At 41.6% G+C, this 20,203-nt stretch overlaps 2 protein-coding genes across 3 annotated transcripts; both read left to right on the top strand.

Annotated features, from left to right (window-relative positions):
- The first annotated feature begins 1,655 nt into the window (after window positions 1–1,655).
- Window positions 1,656–17,875, top strand: Or-39 (olfactory receptor 39). 2 transcript variants are annotated; one of them, NM_001123335.1, is made up of 5 exons: window positions 1,656–1,708; window positions 9,297–9,492; window positions 14,951–15,146; window positions 15,760–15,977; window positions 17,143–17,864. In NM_001123335.1, the coding sequence occupies exons 3-5, from the start codon at window positions 15,022–15,024 to the stop codon at window positions 17,820–17,822; spliced, it is 1,023 nt and encodes a 340-aa protein (NP_001116807.1). In that variant the 5' UTR covers window positions 1,656–1,708; window positions 9,297–9,492; window positions 14,951–15,021; the 3' UTR covers window positions 17,823–17,864. The 2 variants fall into 2 exon arrangements, with proteins under 2 accessions (NP_001116807.1, XP_062529908.1); XM_062673924.1 differs by lacking the exons at window positions 1,656–1,708; window positions 9,297–9,492 and adding an exon at window positions 13,678–13,771 and having other exon boundaries at window positions 17,143–17,875.
- On the top strand, window positions 9,297–11,596 carry Or-38 (olfactory receptor 38; the record flags this gene model as incomplete). The annotated part of the gene is given in 3 exon segments (NM_001110007.1): window positions 9,297–9,492; window positions 10,399–10,616; window positions 10,899–11,596. Coding segments are annotated over 3 exon segments (1,112 nt in total), but the record flags the coding sequence as incomplete, so codon positions are not given.
- Window positions 17,876–20,203: the final 2,328 nt, after the last annotated feature.

Raw genomic sequence — 20,203 nt, 5'->3', positions numbered from 1 at the left:
TCAGTAATGACAGCAAGCGCCCCCGCCTCTACGTCCCGCCGCTCACATACCTAAGGTGCCGCCAACTTGTTCCGCGCGCACAATACATAAATGCACGAGCTCACGGCCCACCCAATACCGTCTTTACCATAAGGGCACACGGGGCCCGTGCCCAGGGGCCCCGAAGGACCGACAATTTCTCTTACACATTTATTCTCAAAACATTTTTGTCGGGCACATAACACTTTTTTCTGCGAATCACAGCTCTTGCTAGGGTTCGTGTTAGCAACGTCGTCAGGTTTGAGCCCCGTGAGCTCACCTACTAGTTAAGCTTAAGTTGATATAGCCTCTCAAGGCTCTCGGCTTAGGCAGGGGAAAAAAAAAACGTAGAAATTGCTGCAAGAATATTCCTTTGCCTAATGGTTACGAATTGTAGTGGAGAGCGGTCATTTTCGCAGCTTAAGAGAATAAAAAATGAATTGCGAATAACAATGTTACAAGAACGGCTGAGTTATTTGTCAATCATGTGCATGGAAAGTAATATCCTTCAAAAAATTTACTTTAAAGATATAATAGAAGATTTTGCTCAACAGAAATCTCGGAAAAAAACCGTTATCGTAATCGTAACCAAAAAACCAGCAGCGTTCTAATATCATTAATGACATATTATATCATACTGTATTTGATTACGTATAATATACCTAAATGGTCATACTCAGTAAAAAAATGTTATTATAATTCGCTTTTTTACTTTCCAAAAGGGCCTCAAATTCTTATGTGCCCAAGGGCCCCAGCCTAGCTTAAGACGTCCCTGGGCCCACCTGGTGTTAAGTTGGCCCCGGTCACCGGAACCCATAGACATCAACAAGGTAACTGGCGACATCCACCTTCAGACAAGAGTTATAAGTCTCAGGTTTTACAGTACAACGCATTATACTGCTTCACGGATGAAATAGGCAGGGCGATGGTACCTACCCGAGCGGGCTCACTAGACGTTTTACCACTAGCAATTACGCAAAATTTAATTTTTGCGGAATTGATTTTTATTATACGATATTCATCCTTCACCGTGGAAGTCAATCGTGAATCTTTATTAAGTACGTATTTCATAAGAAAAATTGGTATCTTCCTGCGGGATTCGAACACCGGTACACTCGCGTCGATACGAAAGCACCGGGCGTCTTATCCTTTAAGCCATGGCGACTGCATAAGTCTTTTAAATGTCAATCATTTAGTTGGATGAGCGGTTACTGAGAACTGCCATTGATATTGCACGGTCAATATTCATGACCACGTGATAATAATCCTCATTTGACAATGTCCCGCCCCTGCTCTTAAGTAAATAGGTGCGTTATTCTTGAAGAATTACCATTGTTCCGGTACCCAGGGTAACACGTGGGACTGGAAGGTTTATCCAATTGCTTTCAAACTATATTCTTAATTGAATTTAAATAACGGCATGAGAGAAGAGAGAATTGTTCTAATAAATATAGTAAGGAATACCCTACAAAAAGGGTATAAAACCGGCGTGCAGCTCCGTCACCCGCGCATTTGTCGGTTGACATTCGTCGAGAGAACATCGTTTAAAGACTTTTAAGTGTTAATTTAGGAAACACGAATTTTATAATAATGTTGAGGGTACAGTGCCTATAAATAGCAACGCCTTTGCTCGAAACATTCATTCGATCGGCGGCGTTCCTGAGAGAAGGTAGTCGTGGACATGGTGTGCGTGAGTCATTGTTTTAAGTCTCTGTAAATATGTGCTTAAAGACAAGATAATATCAAAGTGTTTATTCTGTATTCTGGTTGTTTGGTGATTTATGTTGAATTAGTCAATTAATTAGAGTTTGAGAGTAACAAAAGTTGTAGTGTGCTAATCATTGTTATTTTTTTTAAATGGTTTTTCTTCTGAATCCTAAATTCAGAATTGGGATAAAGAACTCAAAGCTCACAGACAACAGGTGATTCACAACTCCCCTCACTATATTTTGTTACTTTCGTTTTCGTGTTTTTACGTATATTTCCTGGTGTATAATCATTTTAAAGTGCGTGTGTGTATTTACACCTAAATAATGCGAAGTACGTCACGTGGACGTTCTCGGCATCGTCGAAATGGCTCGCGTAATCGAGACGTCTCCTGTTCTCGTGACAATCGCTTACGGGACCGCTACCGCCATAGATTGCGTTTGTATTCGCGTGATACTCGCTCGAGTAGTAACGATCTTGTGTTGTACGATAGGTTACGCGATTCACGCAGCATTTCATATCGATCTAGTCGATCGCGCAGCGCGTTATATCGTTCGAAACGAAGTCACCGTAGGTCGAGACGCTCGCGTCGATCTCGCTATGTATCTCAAGCCCGCGATCACTCACGGAAACCGTGACTTCAATACGCACACCCCTTCGCTGCGATTGCAAATCCCGACACCTGGTGTGATGGAGACCATTCCCCTTGCCACGCACGCTACACTTGATAAATCTAGCCTCGCGGACCGGGGACGTGTGTCGGACTCAGCCCTCGCGGTTCAGAGACCCCCCTCGCTTGCTCAAGCGATTATCGATGCCGTAAAGGCAGTCCAGCCTATAAGATTGCAGAAGTATTTTGTATCAAACTTCGACCTTACTATTAAAAATATCGAGGCGTGGTACGAGGAGGTGGACCATGCAAAGGATTTAAACGGGTGGACCGACCATGAAACTCTGTCGCGTGTGGCAAATTGCTTAAAGGGAAACGCAAAGGTGTGGCTAGGTGAATGGCTTACTTCTGATAGAACTTGGAACTTAAATAGTGATACGGGGCATAATGGGCCCTCAGGTTAGAGCCGCGAACGCTAATCTACTCACGATTTCATTTCATTTTTGGTGGAGGTCAGGTTAGGCAGAGTCCTTGTAAGGTTCAGGCATTAGTTGTCACCAGTGACGCGTAATATCAAACAAGTAGACGGGACTGTGTTGGCAAAATGGTCAATTGAACTTTTGAGATTACAGCTCATTCTGAACATCACAAAAAGGCAAGACAACAGATATCTGCCCTGCAGCTTTTGGTGGGAACAGACGCCACCACACCTGTGGTGAAGACGCTAATTAGTGATGTCATGACTGAGGTGTCTCGGAGCCGTCAACGTCGAGAACTAGGTCGAGGTAGAGCTCATCAATTAGTACCACGGAGTGAAAAGCGACATGATGCTCGCGTGGACGGGCACCGACGAGCAGCAGCCGTTTTTAATGTCGATAATCTTGTTTTTGTGATAGCTCCCAGTCTATAGGAAATCTAGATCCGGGATTCCGTGGACCTTACCGAATGGTGAGGATAGTGCCTCACGGGCATTGCCGCCAGCTCGGGCCCCTCGATGGTTCCTGCGGCAGTAGCACGCAAGCAACGTGCCGGTAGCTGCATAATATCGGGTAATTTTTGGGAAATCAATCTGGTGAGTCGAATTATTTTTATTTCGATTCTGGTACCAAATGCTTTAGTTCCGAAATATTAAAGCAAGACTTCACAGAAGTTTTAATGAATTCGACACCGATAAGCAAAGTTAGTAAAATATGACGATGATGTGGTTAATTTTTTATGATTTAATGTTGAAATGAAGATAGATGGCCTAAACTGGTAATAGAACCTATAACACTCATGACTACATAAAGAAAAGTTGCCTCTAAGTAGTGCTACTGACGAGTTAAACATAGAAAACTGATGAGTGAGGTGAGAGTACCTCCACCGAGTGATACAGCTGATACCATCACTATTTGGTCGTACTGTACGCACTTGTCGTAACTGCAATTCACTTGTGAGTTGTTCAGAGGCCGATGGGCGGCTGGTGGTATAGTGGAGACCTGGGTCTCAAAGGAGACTATTGTTGTATTGGTCTAGTGATTACCTGAGAGTCGCTGACTATATTGTGAAGTGATGTGTATTGGTTTTATCATTTGTGGTAATGATAATATGGGTGGCATCAATGACACTAGCTGCGCCGACAGCCAGGCCAAGAACGTTTTATACGATTTGAGTTGTCATAGTTTCTGATTATTGTGTTTTGACCTTGTGTTGTCAATGATTGTTATGGTTCAGTTTTCCGGTTTACTACGATTCGGTCAGTATGGCCGAGCGGGATGCCTCTGTTCAATGATTTCGGTGGGGACTACGGAAAGACAACGCAGACTGCAGCACAGTACATGGTGCCCTTGCGTGGCGAGTGGTCTCCAGAGGCTTGTGCTGCATACTTCGATTTTGAGCGTAGTGGCTCAGTAAGAAGTGTACCCGGTAGTAAAGGAAAATCGACTCAAGCGGTCGCCCAGTACATGGTACCGTGGAAAGGTGAATGGTGCCCCGAGACTTGTGCCATATTTTTCGATGGTAAGACTCTCAATTTATACAATTGCTTCGCTTCGTTGTTGTGTTGGTGACTGTTTCCAGAAGCAGTAGTGGTACGTGACGGCCGAGGCGCGCAGAGGCGTCTCGCTGGTCCGCTGCTTGGTGGGTGTGCCTGCTGGTGGCGTCCCGCTGATTGGCCTTAGTCGCCTCTGACGTTTGTCGTCATTTGCGTTAGTCGCCTCTGACGTTTGTCGTCATTTGCGTTAGTCGCCTCTGACGTTTGTCGTCATTTGCGTTAGTCGCCTCTGACGTTAGTCGCCTCTGACGTTTGTCGTCATTTGCGTTAGTCGCACCTGGCGTTAGTCGCCTCTGACGTTTGTCGTCATTTGCGTTAGTCGCACCCGGCGTTAGTCGCCTCTGACGTTAGTCGTCAGACGTGCATAATGCTCGCGTGTCGCTGGCTGCGCGGGCTCGCCTGTTTCTGGCGTGCATACTGCACGTGCTGCTCGCGTGCCGCTGCCTGCGCGCGCTCACCTGCTTCAGACGTGCATACTGCGCGTACTGCGCGCGTGCCGCTGCCTGCGCGCGCTCACCTGCTTCAGACGTGCATACTGCGCGTACTGCGCGCGTGCCGCTGCCTGCGCGCGCTCACCTGCTTCAGACGTGCATACTGCGCGTACTGCGCGCGTGCCGCTGCCTGCGCGCGCTCACCTGCTTCAGACGTGCATACTGCGCGTACTGCTCGCGTGCCGCTGGCTGCGCGCGCTCTCTTACTTCTGGCGTGCATACTGCACGTGTTGCTCGCGTGCTGCTGCTGCCTGCGCGCGCTCACCTACTTCTGGCGTGCAAACTGCGCGCACTGCTCGCGTGCCGCTGGCTGCGCGTGCTCATCTACTTCTGGCGTGCATACTGCACGTACTGCTCGCGTGCCGCTACCTGCGCGCGCTCGCCTGCTTCAGGCGTGCATACTGCGCGTACTGCTCGCGTGCCGCTACCTGCGCGCGCTCGCCTGCTTCAGGCGTGCATACTGCACGTACTGCTCGCGTGCCGCTACCTGCGCGCGCTCGCCTGCTTCAGGCGTGCATACTGCGCGTACTGCTCGCGTGCCGCTACCTGCGCGCGCTCTCCTGTTTCTGGCGTGCATACCGCACGTGCTGCTTATGTGCACACTGCACGTGATGCTCGCGAGCCGCCGACTTCACGGTGCCGTACGACTGGCAGTGACGCAGAGGGCGATGTCGCTCGATCTGTGGCCTGCTGCTTCACTCGTTGGGGACTATGATGCCTTTGGTCCACCAAGCGCGACGCAAGGAGTCACGGAGTAGTTAGTTTGTAGTCCTGCTGAACTACTTATGCGCTCTGCCTGCATTTTCAGGATTATCTATCAGGACGGTCGAGCGGGACGCCCGCCACACGTGGTGCAGCCTCACATCGTGGTTGCAGACTGGAGCTGGGACGGCTGCCGAACTTTCGGGAGGCGCGGACCTAACAAGATCTTTCGCACGCTTCCGCATCATCGTTACGAGTAGACCCCAGTTATGTGGTCGAGGACGAACCACAGTCAGGAGAGGCCGAGTAAGGAATACCCTACAAAAAGGGTATAAAACCGGCGTGCAGCTCCGTCACCCGCGCATTTGTCGGTTGACATTCGTCGAGAGAACATCGTTTAAAGACTTTTAAGTGTTAATTTAGGAAACACGAATTTTATAATAATGTTGAGGGTACAGTGCCTATAAATAGCAACGCTGAGAGAAGGTAGTCGTGGACATGGTGTGCGTGAGTCATTGTTTTAAGTCTCTGTAAATATGTGCTTAAAGACAAGATAATATCAAAGTGTTTATTCTGTATTCTGGTTGTTTGGTGATTTATGTTGAATTAGTCAATTAATTAGAGTTTGAGAGTAACAAAAGTTGTAGTGTGCTAATCATTGTTATTTTTTTTAAATGGTTTTTCTTCTGAATCCTAAATATATATATCTTACTTAACATACAAACGAAAGTAAAAAATAATAAGAAAATAGATTACAAAAAAAAAGAAGAGGATGTCATCAATCCAATAATGCTGCAATAGCTCAAAAACTATTAGCATATAAATAAAAGTTCGAACTTAAAAAAAAAAACGTTTGACTTCGGTTAAAAAAAATCGACAAATTTACAAAAAAAAAGTTTAAAACAGCCTTAAAGAGTATTATAATCTGTATGTTGACACGTGTAACGACAGGTAAATAAATGATTGCGGAGAACCAGCAATTTAAATGATCGTGTCGCCACAAATTACATGTTGACGCCGCGGAATTGATACCGACGGAGTTAGATTCAGCCTGCGGACGATACTTTGTTAAATTGCATTGAATAACCAATGTCGTTAACACTGCAGACAACGTGTTATTATGTTAACAACTTTGAAAATAAAAAAATGACATCTTTTTATGCTACAGATAGTAATGTTTTTGGCTCAGCTCAAGTTCCGATGCAATGTGGGAAGACGTTCGTAAATTTGGTTTAGGTTATTGCGACCTGCCGACGATGATGTGGAATGTTTCGTTCTTACTCAGAGGAATCGCAATCAATATCGATACAGAACATAAGCAGCGTATGTATTAGATGTTGATTAACTAAAGCAAAGATACAAGTTGTAAAACGGATTAATATTCTATCTTCTATATACTTAGTCTGGCCATAAATACTGTTACAATTAAAAATAAACAAAATATTACATTTGAATTTGAAATCTGTCATTTTTATATGATTAATCTAAAAGGAAACGCCATAAACCTAAGAGATAGATAGATAGAGTTCTCATTTTGGCGCCAATACATTGTACAATATTTTGCGATATTAAAATGGAGTGGGGTGATAAAGAGAACCGAATCGCTGTGATTGCATTACACAAAGTAGGTATGGAGCCAAATGCAATTTTTAATACTCTCCATACGCTTGGTATTAGTAAAATGTTTTGTGTACCGGGCTATTAATAGGTGCAACGAGACCTCCTCTGTTTGTGACAGAAAAAGATCCGGCCCTCCACGTAGTGTTCGTACGAAAAAGGTGGTCAAAGCAGTAAGGGTAAGAATTCGAAGAAATCCTGTCCGAAAGCAAAATATTTTATCTCGGGAGATGAAGATAGCACCTAGAACCATGTCGCGTATTTTAAAAGATGACTTAGGACTTGCAGCCTATAAGAGACGTACTGGTCATTTCTTAACTGATAATTTAAAAGAGAATAGGGTGGTAAAATCGAAACAACTACTAAAGCGCTACGCAAAAGCAGGTCATAGAAAAATTTTGTTTACGGATGAGAATTTTTTTACAATTGAGCAACATTTTAACAAACAAAATGACCGTATTTATGCTCAAAGCTCTAAGGAAGCTTCCCAATTAGTCGACAGAGTGCAACGTGGGCACTATCCGAATTCAGTGATGGTTTGGTGGGGTATTAGTTATGAAGGAGTGACTGAGCCATACTTTTGTGAAAAAGGTATCAAAACATCGGCACAAGTGTGCCGATGTATCAAGATACTATTCTTGAGAAGGTAGTGAAGCCCCTTAACAACACCATATTCAATAATCAAGAATGCTCCTTGCAGCAAGACTCGGCGCCAGGTCATAAAGCTCGGTCTACGCAGTCTTGGTTGGAAACGAACATTTCGGACTTTATCAGAGCTGAAGACTGGCCGTCGTCTAGTCCCGATCTTAATCCGCTGGATTATGATTTATGGTCAGTTTTAGAGAGTACGGCTTGCTCTAAACGCCATGATAATTTGGAGTCCCTAAAACAATCCGTACGATTGGCAGTGAAAAATGTTCCCATGTAAAGAGTGCGTGCTTCTATTGATAACTGGCCTCAACATTTAAAGGACTGTATTGCAGCCAATGGTGACCACTTCGAATAAGCTTTTTATACTTTAAATTGTTTTATATTAAACTAACACACTGTAAAAGTAATAAATGTTATTTGCAATAGATTTTTTTTATTTTTAATTGTAACAGTATTTGTGGCCAGACTAAGTATATAAAAATGAATTGCTGTTCGTTAGTCTCGCTAAAACTCGAGAACGGCTGGACCGATTTGGCTAATTTTGGTCTTGTATTATTTATGGAAGTCCAGGGAAGGTTTAAAAGGTAGATAAATATGAAAATGCTAGGAATTAAATAAAGTTTAGGTCTTTTATTTATCGATTGAGGCACTACGAAGTCTGCCGTGTCAGCTAGTATAAAATAATATAAAGACAAAAGTGAATAGCTGGAGTATTCCTATCTGACCCAGGTGATAGAGCAACGTAAAGCTGCCGTTGCCCGGGTCCTTGTGGATGCCCTTGTGGGGTCCCCCGAATCCACTTCCGGTGCTTTTAGGGTCCTCAAGCAACGGTCACACTCCTCATCAAACTCGAAGAATTCATTCACATTTATAATTATTTGTTATTGCTTAGATGGGTGGACGAACTCACAGCCCTCCCGGTGCTAAGTGGTTACTGGAGCCCATAGACATCTGCAGCGTAAATGCCGCCACCCACCTTGAGGTATAAGTTTTGGCCCACCCTTCAAATCGAAACGCATTACTGCTGCACGGCAGAAATAGCCAGGGTGGTGGTACCTACACGTAAATAAACTTCTTCAGCTATTTGAATGGAGTAAACTTAATTGAAGTTTGTTTAAAAACATCGAGTTGTTGATGTTAATACCAAATAGCGTTTCACACCTCGATATAATTGTAATAAATATTATATTATTGCATTATTTTTACTGGTGGTAGGACCTCTTGTGAGTCCGCTCGGGTAGGTACCCTGCCTAATTTTGCTGTGAAGCAGTAATACGTTTCGGTTGGGTGGGGCAGCCGTTGTAATCATACTGAGACCTCAGAACTTATATCTCAGGGTGGGTGGCGCATTTACATTGTAGATGTATATGGGCTCCAGTAACCAATTAACACAAGATGGGCTGTGAGCTCGTCCACCCATAGTCCGAAATAGCTCCTAGTCCGAAACTTAGTAACATTTAAATCACAGGTATCCCCCTGGCGGTGTACGCTGTGACCGGCTCAATAACCGCATCGTACGTGTACGCATTTCTGATCTCGCTGTTATGGTTTCTGTTCGCGCGGTGCACGGACCCCGAGGACTTCCAAGTGGCCATGGTGGTCTTCTCGCTCGGAATTTCCAGTGAGATCGGCTCCACGAAGTTCTTCAACTCCATAATTTACATGTATGATGTTTTAATTATTTTTTCTTGAACGCATTATGAGTCATCATAGATCAGTCTTCAGGAAGTAATAAGTACATATTACCGATTTGTCATTTTTGCTGTGAAACTAGTCAAATTTTCAGGTTGTATGTTAGGATAGCTCTGTGGATATAGGAGCAAAATGATGGTGTCCTCCAGGTACTGCTATTATTTTCCTATCATCCTTCTTAAAAGTAGTATTCTGAACTGCCCCACTACCCTATTGCCCTTTACCTATCTCTTACCTAATTAGTACCTCGGGTTGGTACTGGGGGAAAGCAAGAGGTATTATAGGCATACATTCGTAAACTGGTTAGGTTAGTCATCGTGAGTGTGGCAGTAGCGGTAGGTTGAACACAAGATATTTGACAGATGCCTGAATATTGCTAAAGACAATTTACAGTGTAAACTTGCATATACACAAGCTCCGAAAAACAACATTCGGACCGTCGGTCTACCAAGCAATCACACCCACTCGGTGGAAGGTCTTCCCTGGCTGTATATGGTGTATACCCCTAAAAGCGCAATAGCGGTGCTTCCTGCTGATGACATCCCACTGCCAATTTTTGTATTGTTGACATTACTGATTGAGATTCATCACCATTTCAAGCACAGTATTTAAGTCTTCATTAAAAAATCCTGACGGCGTCAGCTGATAAATCAAAACATATATATTGTATCGCCATCACACGAAACATGTTTTTAAAAAAGATTATCAATCATTATTAAACTAACATTTGTTGAACCTACGTGAGTATTAATTTGATAAAAAAATCAAAAGACAACTCTGCACATCAACTGTCTTGAATTATTACTTTAATTTAATACATAAGGGACAATTTTAGCCATACCCAGACAACAAGGAATTTAAAAACATCTTCGTTCCAGTAAAGAACTTCGCAAGCTATTCAAGGACTATCTGCTGTATGACGCGACATGTCCGGCACAGGGGCGGCTGCGTCTACATTTACTGACGACATTAAGATACGTCAAACGACGTGCGATAATCTATTGGCTCGTCATCATTGGCAACGGATTCATTTTCGCTATCAAACCACTGCTTGTGGAAGGTCGACATCTTGCGCAAGATGATTTAGTTCTTATAGGTACTTAAATCCTTGGTATATTCATAGACTAAACCACCTAAGTTAAACAGTTATTGTTGTTCAATGTCTTCATAATTTGATTGAATGATACCTACCTCAAAACTATACTGGAATATTTATTTGGCACAGAAATATAAAACCAAATAGTTGCAAAAATCCCTTTTTTTGCCTACCTATTGCTAATAACCTCGAGGGATTGTGTTAGCTGCATCGAACTTACGAACGATAATCCCTAACAATTTGAAACAAAAAATTTATTGCTCCAACGCTGTAAATTTTCAGGACTGGAACCGATGAGACAGTCTCCAAACTACGAGATAGCTTACGCCATAATGACAATGGGAGTGTGTTTCATTTGTTACCCTCCAGCCCACGTCACCATGTTCTTGATTATCATAGTCGGATACACGGAGGCACAGATGTTGGCCCTCAGTGAAGAACTGAAGCATCTGTGGAACGATGCCATCGAACATTACGAAAAGCATTCACGAACAGAACGAGAAGCGGACGCGGCCATGAAATCGAAAATCCTCAACAGTTTTGTTAATTTTCGTCTAGTTCAGATCATTAAGAGTCATTCGACGAATGTCAACTTAATAGGTCGGGTGGAGAACGTGTTCCGAGGGTCACTGGCCGTCGGATACGTTTTTCTGATCGTAGGGCTCATAGCTGAGCTACTTGGCGGTCTCGAAAACACGTACCTACAGGTACCCTTCGCTCTCATCCAAGTTGCTATCGACTGCTTCATCGGGCAACGCGTTAATGACGCAAACATTGATTTTGAGAAAGCCGTGTATGATTGCAAATGGGAGAACTTCGACAAACGCAACATGAAGATCGTGCTGCTGTTGCTACAGAACGCGCAGAAGACGGTGTCGCTGTCTGCGGGCGGCATCGCTAAGCTTAACTTTAGCTGTTTTATGTCAGTAATAAAGTCCATCTACTCTGCTTACACTACTCTTAGAACAACCATGAAGTAATGCAGGCAAGGGTGCCCTTAAGGCACTAAACTTGCATGTCGTAGTTGAATTAATATTTCAAGCAGGATAGCTTTACCTGGTCTTTTTGCCTTTTCATTAAACGTAACTTATTGTTTTTTTTATGTTTATTTTTTTCGTTCTGAGCATCCTCTGTTTGTTCGACTAAAAATGAAACAGTTGCAAGTAGTTATGTGCTAAGCTTGATTAGAATAACATTAAACCATTAGAATAGTTTAATAAACATTACTTCAATGATATGCATGACATTTTTTAAATTAAAAGCATGAGTGATGATAGCAAAATTAATGCTGGTCGTTCGTAATCACAGATTACAATTGATTGATCATTAATTGATGCAGATTCGCCTCCATGGCCCCAAATTACATGGGGGTAACTCTGATATGGTAACTTATAATTTAGCAATTTGGGAATCGAAAATTACCCTATCAGAATTATTTCAGTTTAAGGCATTTTTAGCTTTAAGTGCTCATAGTTTATACTCAACTAATTAAAGAAGGTCCTGATTGCCAACTTATGCTTAACTTTCTTCGTTCATAGCTGGAATTAACACACACTTACATACACACGCAACAAAGCTATCAATTTTCAGTTTAATAATTACATAATTGTACTCGAATTAAGCAGTGGGCTATGTCACATACGGAAAATTATATTATAACCTCACAGGGTGTTTCTTTTTCTTTGTCTTTCAGGGTGCCTCGAAAATAAAGTTAAGCTACAACTTCATCACAGTCTAATAACGATCATTAATTTGTTTTTCATTACCCTTGTAGGTAGATGAGCACGTACGTACAACACAACCTATACGGTGAATTCGTCCTACCTTTGGTGTGAACTACACTCTAAAGATGATCTCCCTCTAGTCTTCTTCTTCTTTGTCTCCACCTTATCCCACTGGGCGGGGTCGGCACAGCGAATTTTTCTATTCCATTCTCTTCAATCATCCGTCATCTCAACTCTCTCTCTCTCTCTCTCTCTCATATCGTCATTCACACACTCCATCCATGTCTTCTTCGGTCAACCTCTTCCCCTCTACCTTGCAGTACCATTTCCATACATCTCCTAGTCACATGCATCTCTTCTCCACGCATCACATGTCCATACCACACAAACCGTCCGCTCCTTAATTCGTCAATCCCCAGGGCTACTTTCACACTTCCTCTGACATACTAATTCCTTATCATGTCCATTCTTGTTATGTCCATGTCTTGTCCACACATCCATCTCAACATTCTCATCTCCGCCGCATGCTTTCCGCATGCGGCGGAGATGTTTCATGCTTTACAGAACGACCGGTCTAATGACTGCTTCCCCCTCCAATCCCAATCACGATTTTTTTGTACACAAGGTTCTAGTTTCTTTTATTCCGCAATCATGTGATGTGTAAAGCCATCTTACCATTTCGGTGAAAATCAACTTGAAATATTCCGTTACACTGATGTTATAAGCGTATTAATAATATTACGTTGGAAGGACTTTGACTTTTAAGAACATCAATACAGTGTAGATAGGTTTTCCTATTATAAATAATTAAGGTAATGAAACAACGAACCTACGAATCGTAATGATTTATATTCAAACCAACCCAAAATCCAATAAATTGTACGAGATCCCTAAAACAATCTTAGATTAAAGAAGTCTCACGGGCTGCTAATTTCTGTGGCACAGAGTCAATAAAGTATATATATTAGTTGGGTAAATTAATATATAGTCTAAACACCTGAAGGCAACAACTCTCTCTCTCTCTCTCTCTCTTCTTCAAGGCAACCATGTGAATAACCATAACAATAATAATTAAAGAAATGTCGAACACCCTTTAAATGTTTCGCTGAACGGGCGCGGAACATAGATTTCACTTAATTAAAAAATCACTGTAATCATAACAGGAATACGAAATGACAGGCCGAAATAAAGGGTATGTTCTCGAATAAAACCGAACAATACCTATATTATTTCACGAAAATAGTTCGTAAAACCAGAACTTTGTCTGAACTATTAATTCAGAATAACGCTAGGGATAGTTACATTCTTTAATAATGTGGTCAGGTGCGAGCAAATATGGATTGCGGTATTGTGATTTGCCTACAATGCTATCAAATGTAGGTTTTTTCTTGAGACCTCTTACAATAATTATTGACAATCGACGTAAAGAAAGTAAGTATATTCATTGTTCTAGAAAACAAAAACAAAATTTGAAACGAAGAGAAAGAACTTCTCTTATAATTTTGGCAGTCTTTTCAAAGTTACAAGCATAATGTTAAGTCTACTCCTCTTACTCGTTAGCCTTACAGCCCGCTGAACTATCATCATCATCAGCCCACAGTCGTCCCCGTTGGACACAGGCCTTTTCCTACACCACTGAGCCCGGTCTTTGGCTCTTCTCGTTCATTTCTTGCCGGCAATCTTCGTAAATCTCACAATACGTTTGCCTTTATTTCTGGGTGGGGACCGCGCCATCCAAAAATATATCTGCTACAGCGACCGGTAGTTCTAAGGCAGATACAATGTCCCAGACAACTTGCCAGTTCTGCTAATTTATGCTACATTTAAGATGTATAAGTAAATCGGTGCTATTTGGTTGTGGTAAAGTTACATTTGGTTATATTGGTTTGGGTATATTTAGTAGCGGTGGGTTGTAGCGGCATTTTCGGTTAGCGAAACGAAACTAGCTATCGAATGTCAATAGCGGCTTTTGAAACGCGCTATTTCATTAGCGAGCAATAGCGGGTTTTGTTTAGCAGTAAACTAATGCGCACACGAATGAGCTAGCGTCGCGATTAATATTTCAGTAATTACGACTTTATTTGTAATTTATCTTTAAGGATAATCTATATAAAACAACTATACACTTTATATTTTTAACTATTCAATTTGGCAATTAAACTTAAAACTTAGCGCCGAGTCTTTAATACATTTTGTCGCTAAAGACGTGATTCGTGAATAGCTGGTTCAAGGCCACAAAATTCGACTTCAGCTTGCACTCATAATTTAATTTTATAAATCTTATTTTAAGGGCTTTAAGGGCTAAAGTCAAAGGTCAAATGCATCTCAGTCGTGTGCGTGAAAGAGACAAAATGATGATTGTCTATTTCGATCGAACCGATGTTTGCGCTGCGTGTCGCGATAGCTGCCGACCGAGCGGTACGAAGTAAAACGAATATTGCCGAACGTTGTGTGATTTGTGTTCGTGATCGGTGACGTGATTGAGTAGTAGATGTTAGCAGGTTATTGCAGTACGGCGAAACTAGCTAACCGCTATTTTGTCTATAGATAGTTTCAATAACCATTTACGTTGCGCAACGACCATGCCTAATATTTAGTGCTATTTCCCAGGGATCCCGTTGTACTGGTACGCTGCGACCGGACTGTCCATAGCTTGCTACTCGTACATATACCAGATTTCCATGTTGTGGTCAGTGTTCTCCTACTTCACACGTGCAGACGATGTACTAGCAGGCATCGTGATCTTCTCGCTGGGCGTCTCCAGCGAGATAGGTCTTGTCAAACTATGCTTCATGTACGCCAATATGTATGTATTTATATGTTTGTACTAAAAAAAAATACAATTTAAGAATAAAAAGTATGTATTTTTTTTAGTATAGATGGGTGGACGAGCTCACAGCCCACCTGGTTTTAAGTGGTGACTGGAGCCCATAGACATCTACAACGAAAATGCCGCCACCCACCTTGAGATATGAGTTCTAAGGTCTCGATATAGTTACAACGGCTACCCCGCCCTTCAAACCGAAACGCATTACGGCTTCACGGCAGAAATCGGTAGGGTGGTGGTACCTACCCGTGCGGACTCACAAGAGGTCCTACCACCAGTATATAACTCAAGGTGATTGGCGGCATTTACGTTGTAGATGTCTATGGGCTCCGCTAACCACTTAACATCCGAAGGGCCGTGAGCTCGTCTACTCATCTAAGCAATAAATAAATAATTGAAAATCTTGCGTGTTTTTTAATTTTCCTTTTCTGGTGTTTTCGTGGTCACGTATGACTGTAATCGTAAATATACGTATAGTTTTAAATAGCTCTAGTACTATTTCGCTAAACTATTGAGCGGTAAACGTAAAAAATATCAACAAGAATCAGGAGGAAACTTTTTGCTGCATTTCATTTTCAAAATTTACTTCCAGTGATAAAATTCAAAAAATAACCGAAGGATATCTTAAAAGCGACGCTGCTTCAGCAAGGAACAGCCGGTTTTCCAAGAACATATTACACACAATGCAGTCCGTTAAGAAGCGCGGCGTAATTTTCTGGCTAGTGATAATTAGTAATGGAGTTGTCTACCTCGTGAAGCCAATCGTGACGCCCGGCAGGCATTTCATGGAAGACCAATTCATCATTTTAGGTACGTAGGCTGGCAAATTTTCTAACTCGATGAAATATTAATTTATAGACATCTGTGAAACATTTATCGCACTAGCTTTGCAAATAAGCCTGATATTGTGACGATAAGTCTTCACGTTGCGTAATGATGGTTGATATCACCATTCCTCATGACGAGAACCAGATGAAGGCAGAAAAGAGAGAGAGAGAGAGAGTGTGTTCTTTATTGGTTTTTTTATTGCTTAGATGTGTGGACGAGCTCACAGCCCACTTTTTGTTAAATGGTTACTGGAGCCCATAGACATTTACAAAGTAAATGCGCCACACACCTTGAGATATATCTAAGGTCAGATAGTTCTAAGGTCTCAGTATAGTTACAACGGCTGCCCCACCCTTCAACCTGAAACGCATTACTGCTTCACGGCAGAAATAGGTGGGGCAGTGGTACCTACCCGTGCGGACTCACAAGAGGTCCTACTACCAATAATTACGCAAATTATAATTTTTTTAACGAACGAAACGAATTACGAATTGGAAACGGACAAATTAATAAAATATTTAGAGCTGGCCCACGAGACTACCGCCATGTGGCATATTGATTCAACCTTCATTGTTCCAATAATTGTGTCTACGGTTTGATAGTGAAAAATTTCGACAAACACCTGAAGAAACTTTCGTTCTCCAACTGTATTAAAGACTTAACACAGAAAGTCTTCTTTGATATGGCGCGTATTGTGAGGACGTCTCTCACTCTGGAGCTCTAACCATTGGTGGCTTCTGTCGTAGACACCCCTATTAGCGGCAATCTGTTTTTTATATGTTTTTAAGCCTTTTTTTAATATTGAGTAGTCAATAAGATTTTAATAAATATAGTATACAAGAGCCTACTAAACGAATGCTACGAACATGTTGCATACAAAACAAATAATATTGCGTTCAATTTTGTGTTAATGCATAAAAAAATATTTTTGTCAGAACTGTTAAAGTTTTGGTCAGAACTGTAAATGCTTATTTGTTTGTTTAACAGAACACTCGACTAATTTTTATTTTTATTAATCTAAACATTTGCAATACTAAATTTTTTCTTTAATTTCCCCTATTAGTTTAGTTTATCTTTAACAGACTTAGCTATATGTTATTGCTGCGCCATTGTTTTAGCTTTTTACTTAACTTAAATATTTTTTCAGGTCTCGAACCTAAGTACGAAACACCGAATTACGAGATAGGATTTTTTATGATGGCGGTCGGAGTTTGTGTGACTTGCTACTTGCCAGCCAACATCACGGCTTACCTGATAACCGTAGCCGGATATTCAGAAGCACAGTTTTTGGCACTTGGACACGAACTCGCAAACCTGTGGCCGGACGCTCAACTACACTGCCGCGCAATGAACTTGAGCCAATCAGTAAATGAGCAAGCTAACGAATACGTGAAAATGCGATTGAGAGAATTAGTAAAAATACATTCCACCAATGTTAACCTTTTGAGGGATATAGAGGGAGCTTTTAGAGGAGCTATTGCTGTTGAATTTTTACTATTGATTGTGGGCCTTATAGCTGAGTTGCTGGGGGGCTTGGAGAATACATACATGCAGGTGCCTTTTGCGCTGATTCAGGTCTCGGTGGACTGCCTCACGGGACAGCGGGTGATGGATGCGAACTTGGCTCTAGAACGCGCAGTTTACGATTGTCGGTGGGAAGAGTTCGATGCTAGTAACCGTCGGGTCGTGTTGCTACTGTTGCAGAACGCACAGAAAGTAGCCACGCTGTCGGCGGGCGGCATCGCCACCCTCAACTTCAGCTGTCTCATGGCTGTGATCAAATCTATCTACTCTGCCTACACCACGCTTAGAACTACCATGAAATAATTTAAATTTATTGAAATAAATGTGTTCAGCTATCTATTTTAATCAACTTGAAAGGGCTTCTTTTGTATTGCTTAGATAGTTGAAAGTTCGTCACACCCTGCCTCTAGTTAAGTGGTTACTAGAGACCATAGACATCAACAAAGTTAATTACACCACACAGACCCTGAAACATGAGTTCCAAGTCTAAGTTCTATAGTACAACGGCTACCGACTGTACGGAACGCACTACTGCTTCGCGGCAGAAATAGACAGGGTTGTGGTAATTACCCGTGCGGACTCACAAGATGCCCTACCACCTATGACATAATTATGTTTTCTTATTTAATATTTTAGAATCTAAGATTCTCGTAATATTGATTTTAGCACTCTTTTTTTTAGCTTCACCCTGTATGTCAGCATGTAATAAAATCATTGAACGAATTTTTCACTGACTTCAAAACGTCGGATTGAATTGAAATTTACCACGATCAACGAAATTTATCAACGATCGATAACAATACAGTAATTTGATATGTTGTTCTCGTTATCCTGACCAGCGTCTTCAGGATTAGCGTTTTTTTTTATGTCCAAAGACAACGTAGTATCTCATTAACAAGTATACTTTCCAGATGCGCACTGAAACGTACATTACTTAATCTACAAGACAAGCATGTGATCCGTTAGAAAAACAAAGAAATTTCCTTTGTTTTACCATCAAATAAATGATCCAAGACAATAAATTAAATTAACAATCATTAAGAGATCCAAATTTTTAAATTAAAAACAATAAAGTCATTAATAAGGTCAAAGATAATCTGAATAAAAAATCGGATTTCTATTCGTCAAGTTACTGCGTAATTCAAATTCGAAACGAGATTAAAACTGGAAAAATAATCGTTTAATAAAAATAAACTGCCACATCGGCAACGACGCCTTCTAATAATAATTGTTTCGCAAAAATAATTTTATGAACAAGTATGTTATGAATGTCCTTGGTATTATAGTTCCGAGCAAAACTATTGCTGAACACGAAAATTTAAATGGGAATCCATTCAAAATAAGTTCTAGAGTTTCGAATAAATTTTCAATGGTAACAAACTAAACTTTTAACAACTGTTTACATGTAAATGTCGAATATATTTCAGTCAGTTAAATCCCAAAATAACAGCTTGAAGTCTCTTTTTTCCTACCTATGCTGACAGCCTTGAGAGACTATATCAGCGTTACCGGACGAGTAGGTGATCTCACAGGGCTCAAACCTGGCGACGTTGCTAACACTGCCCCTAGCAAGAGATCGGATCGGAAGCGCGACCCACTGAGAAGGTCCGGCGAGAAACTCAGTGGGCTATGTCTGTGGGTTAATTTACTCGTCGAGCCCTTCGTCGCAAGCGACGGGTTCGACGAGAACGATGACCGGTGCTTGTGGTACCTAAAAGCACCGTTAGTGGATCGGGAGGATCCGAAATGACGTGTTTTGGACGACGTCAACTGTTTACCATTCGGTCCGCAGGATCGGGAATGTTGAAGTCTCTACAAAAATAACGAAACCTACTTTGTGGCCTACACAGTGTGACTAGATATAGAAAATTATCCTTTTTGCCAAGATCTTTCTTTAATAGACCGACCGACTTCCCTGATTCTTCTCCTTCGTTCTGCTTATTTCAATCAGATGAACAGATTGTCGCGAACTTTTGGTTTGAGTCGGTTCTTTAGCGTTTAATTATTACCTTTATAATTATAATTTTTTTGTTGCTTCTTTTTTAGTATTTATCCTTATGTGTTTTGACTAGATGATCTTTTTTTTTTTTTTTTTTTTTTTCTCTATATTTATCTGCAATCGGCTCTATAGCCATAATCAGATGTGTTCCAAGAAGTTCGAGTTGTGGATGACATTACATTAAATGTCATCAATTACAGTAGTAGATTTAGTATCTTTGGTCTAAGTCTACAATTTGCCATCTTTTTAAACGTTTCACATCTCCAGTTGTGTCTAGCAGGCACCTTGCCAATTCATTTGAGTGCTCATTTAGTCTTTCCTTATATCTCTTGCTGTTCTTGTTGACTTCCTCTCGAACAGTCGGCATATCTAAGTATTCGTGAATCTCACTATTTCTTACAAACCAATGCGCGTTTGAGATAGTTCTAAGAGCAATGTTCTGGAATCTCTGTAAGATCTCGATATTCGAGTTGCTAGCGGAACCCCACAGTTCTATTCCATAAGTCCAGACAGGTTTTATAATCGCTTTGTAGACCAGGAGTTTGTTACTTAGTGACAGTGGAGACCGGCGTCCCAGTAACCAATTCAAAGAGAGAAATTGCAAGTTCGCTTCTCGTTTTTTTGCTTTTATATGGTTCGCCCAGGTTAATCTTCTGTCTAGGTGTAATCCCAAGTATTTCACAGA

This window comes from Bombyx mori, chromosome 3 (genome assembly GCF_030269925.1).
Source record: "Bombyx mori chromosome 3, ASM3026992v2".
Classification (NCBI taxonomy): Eukaryota; Metazoa; Arthropoda; class Insecta; order Lepidoptera; family Bombycidae; genus Bombyx; species Bombyx mori.
The sequence above is the reverse complement of the archived record's forward strand: the minus strand, read 5'-3'. Positions and strand labels throughout refer to the sequence as shown.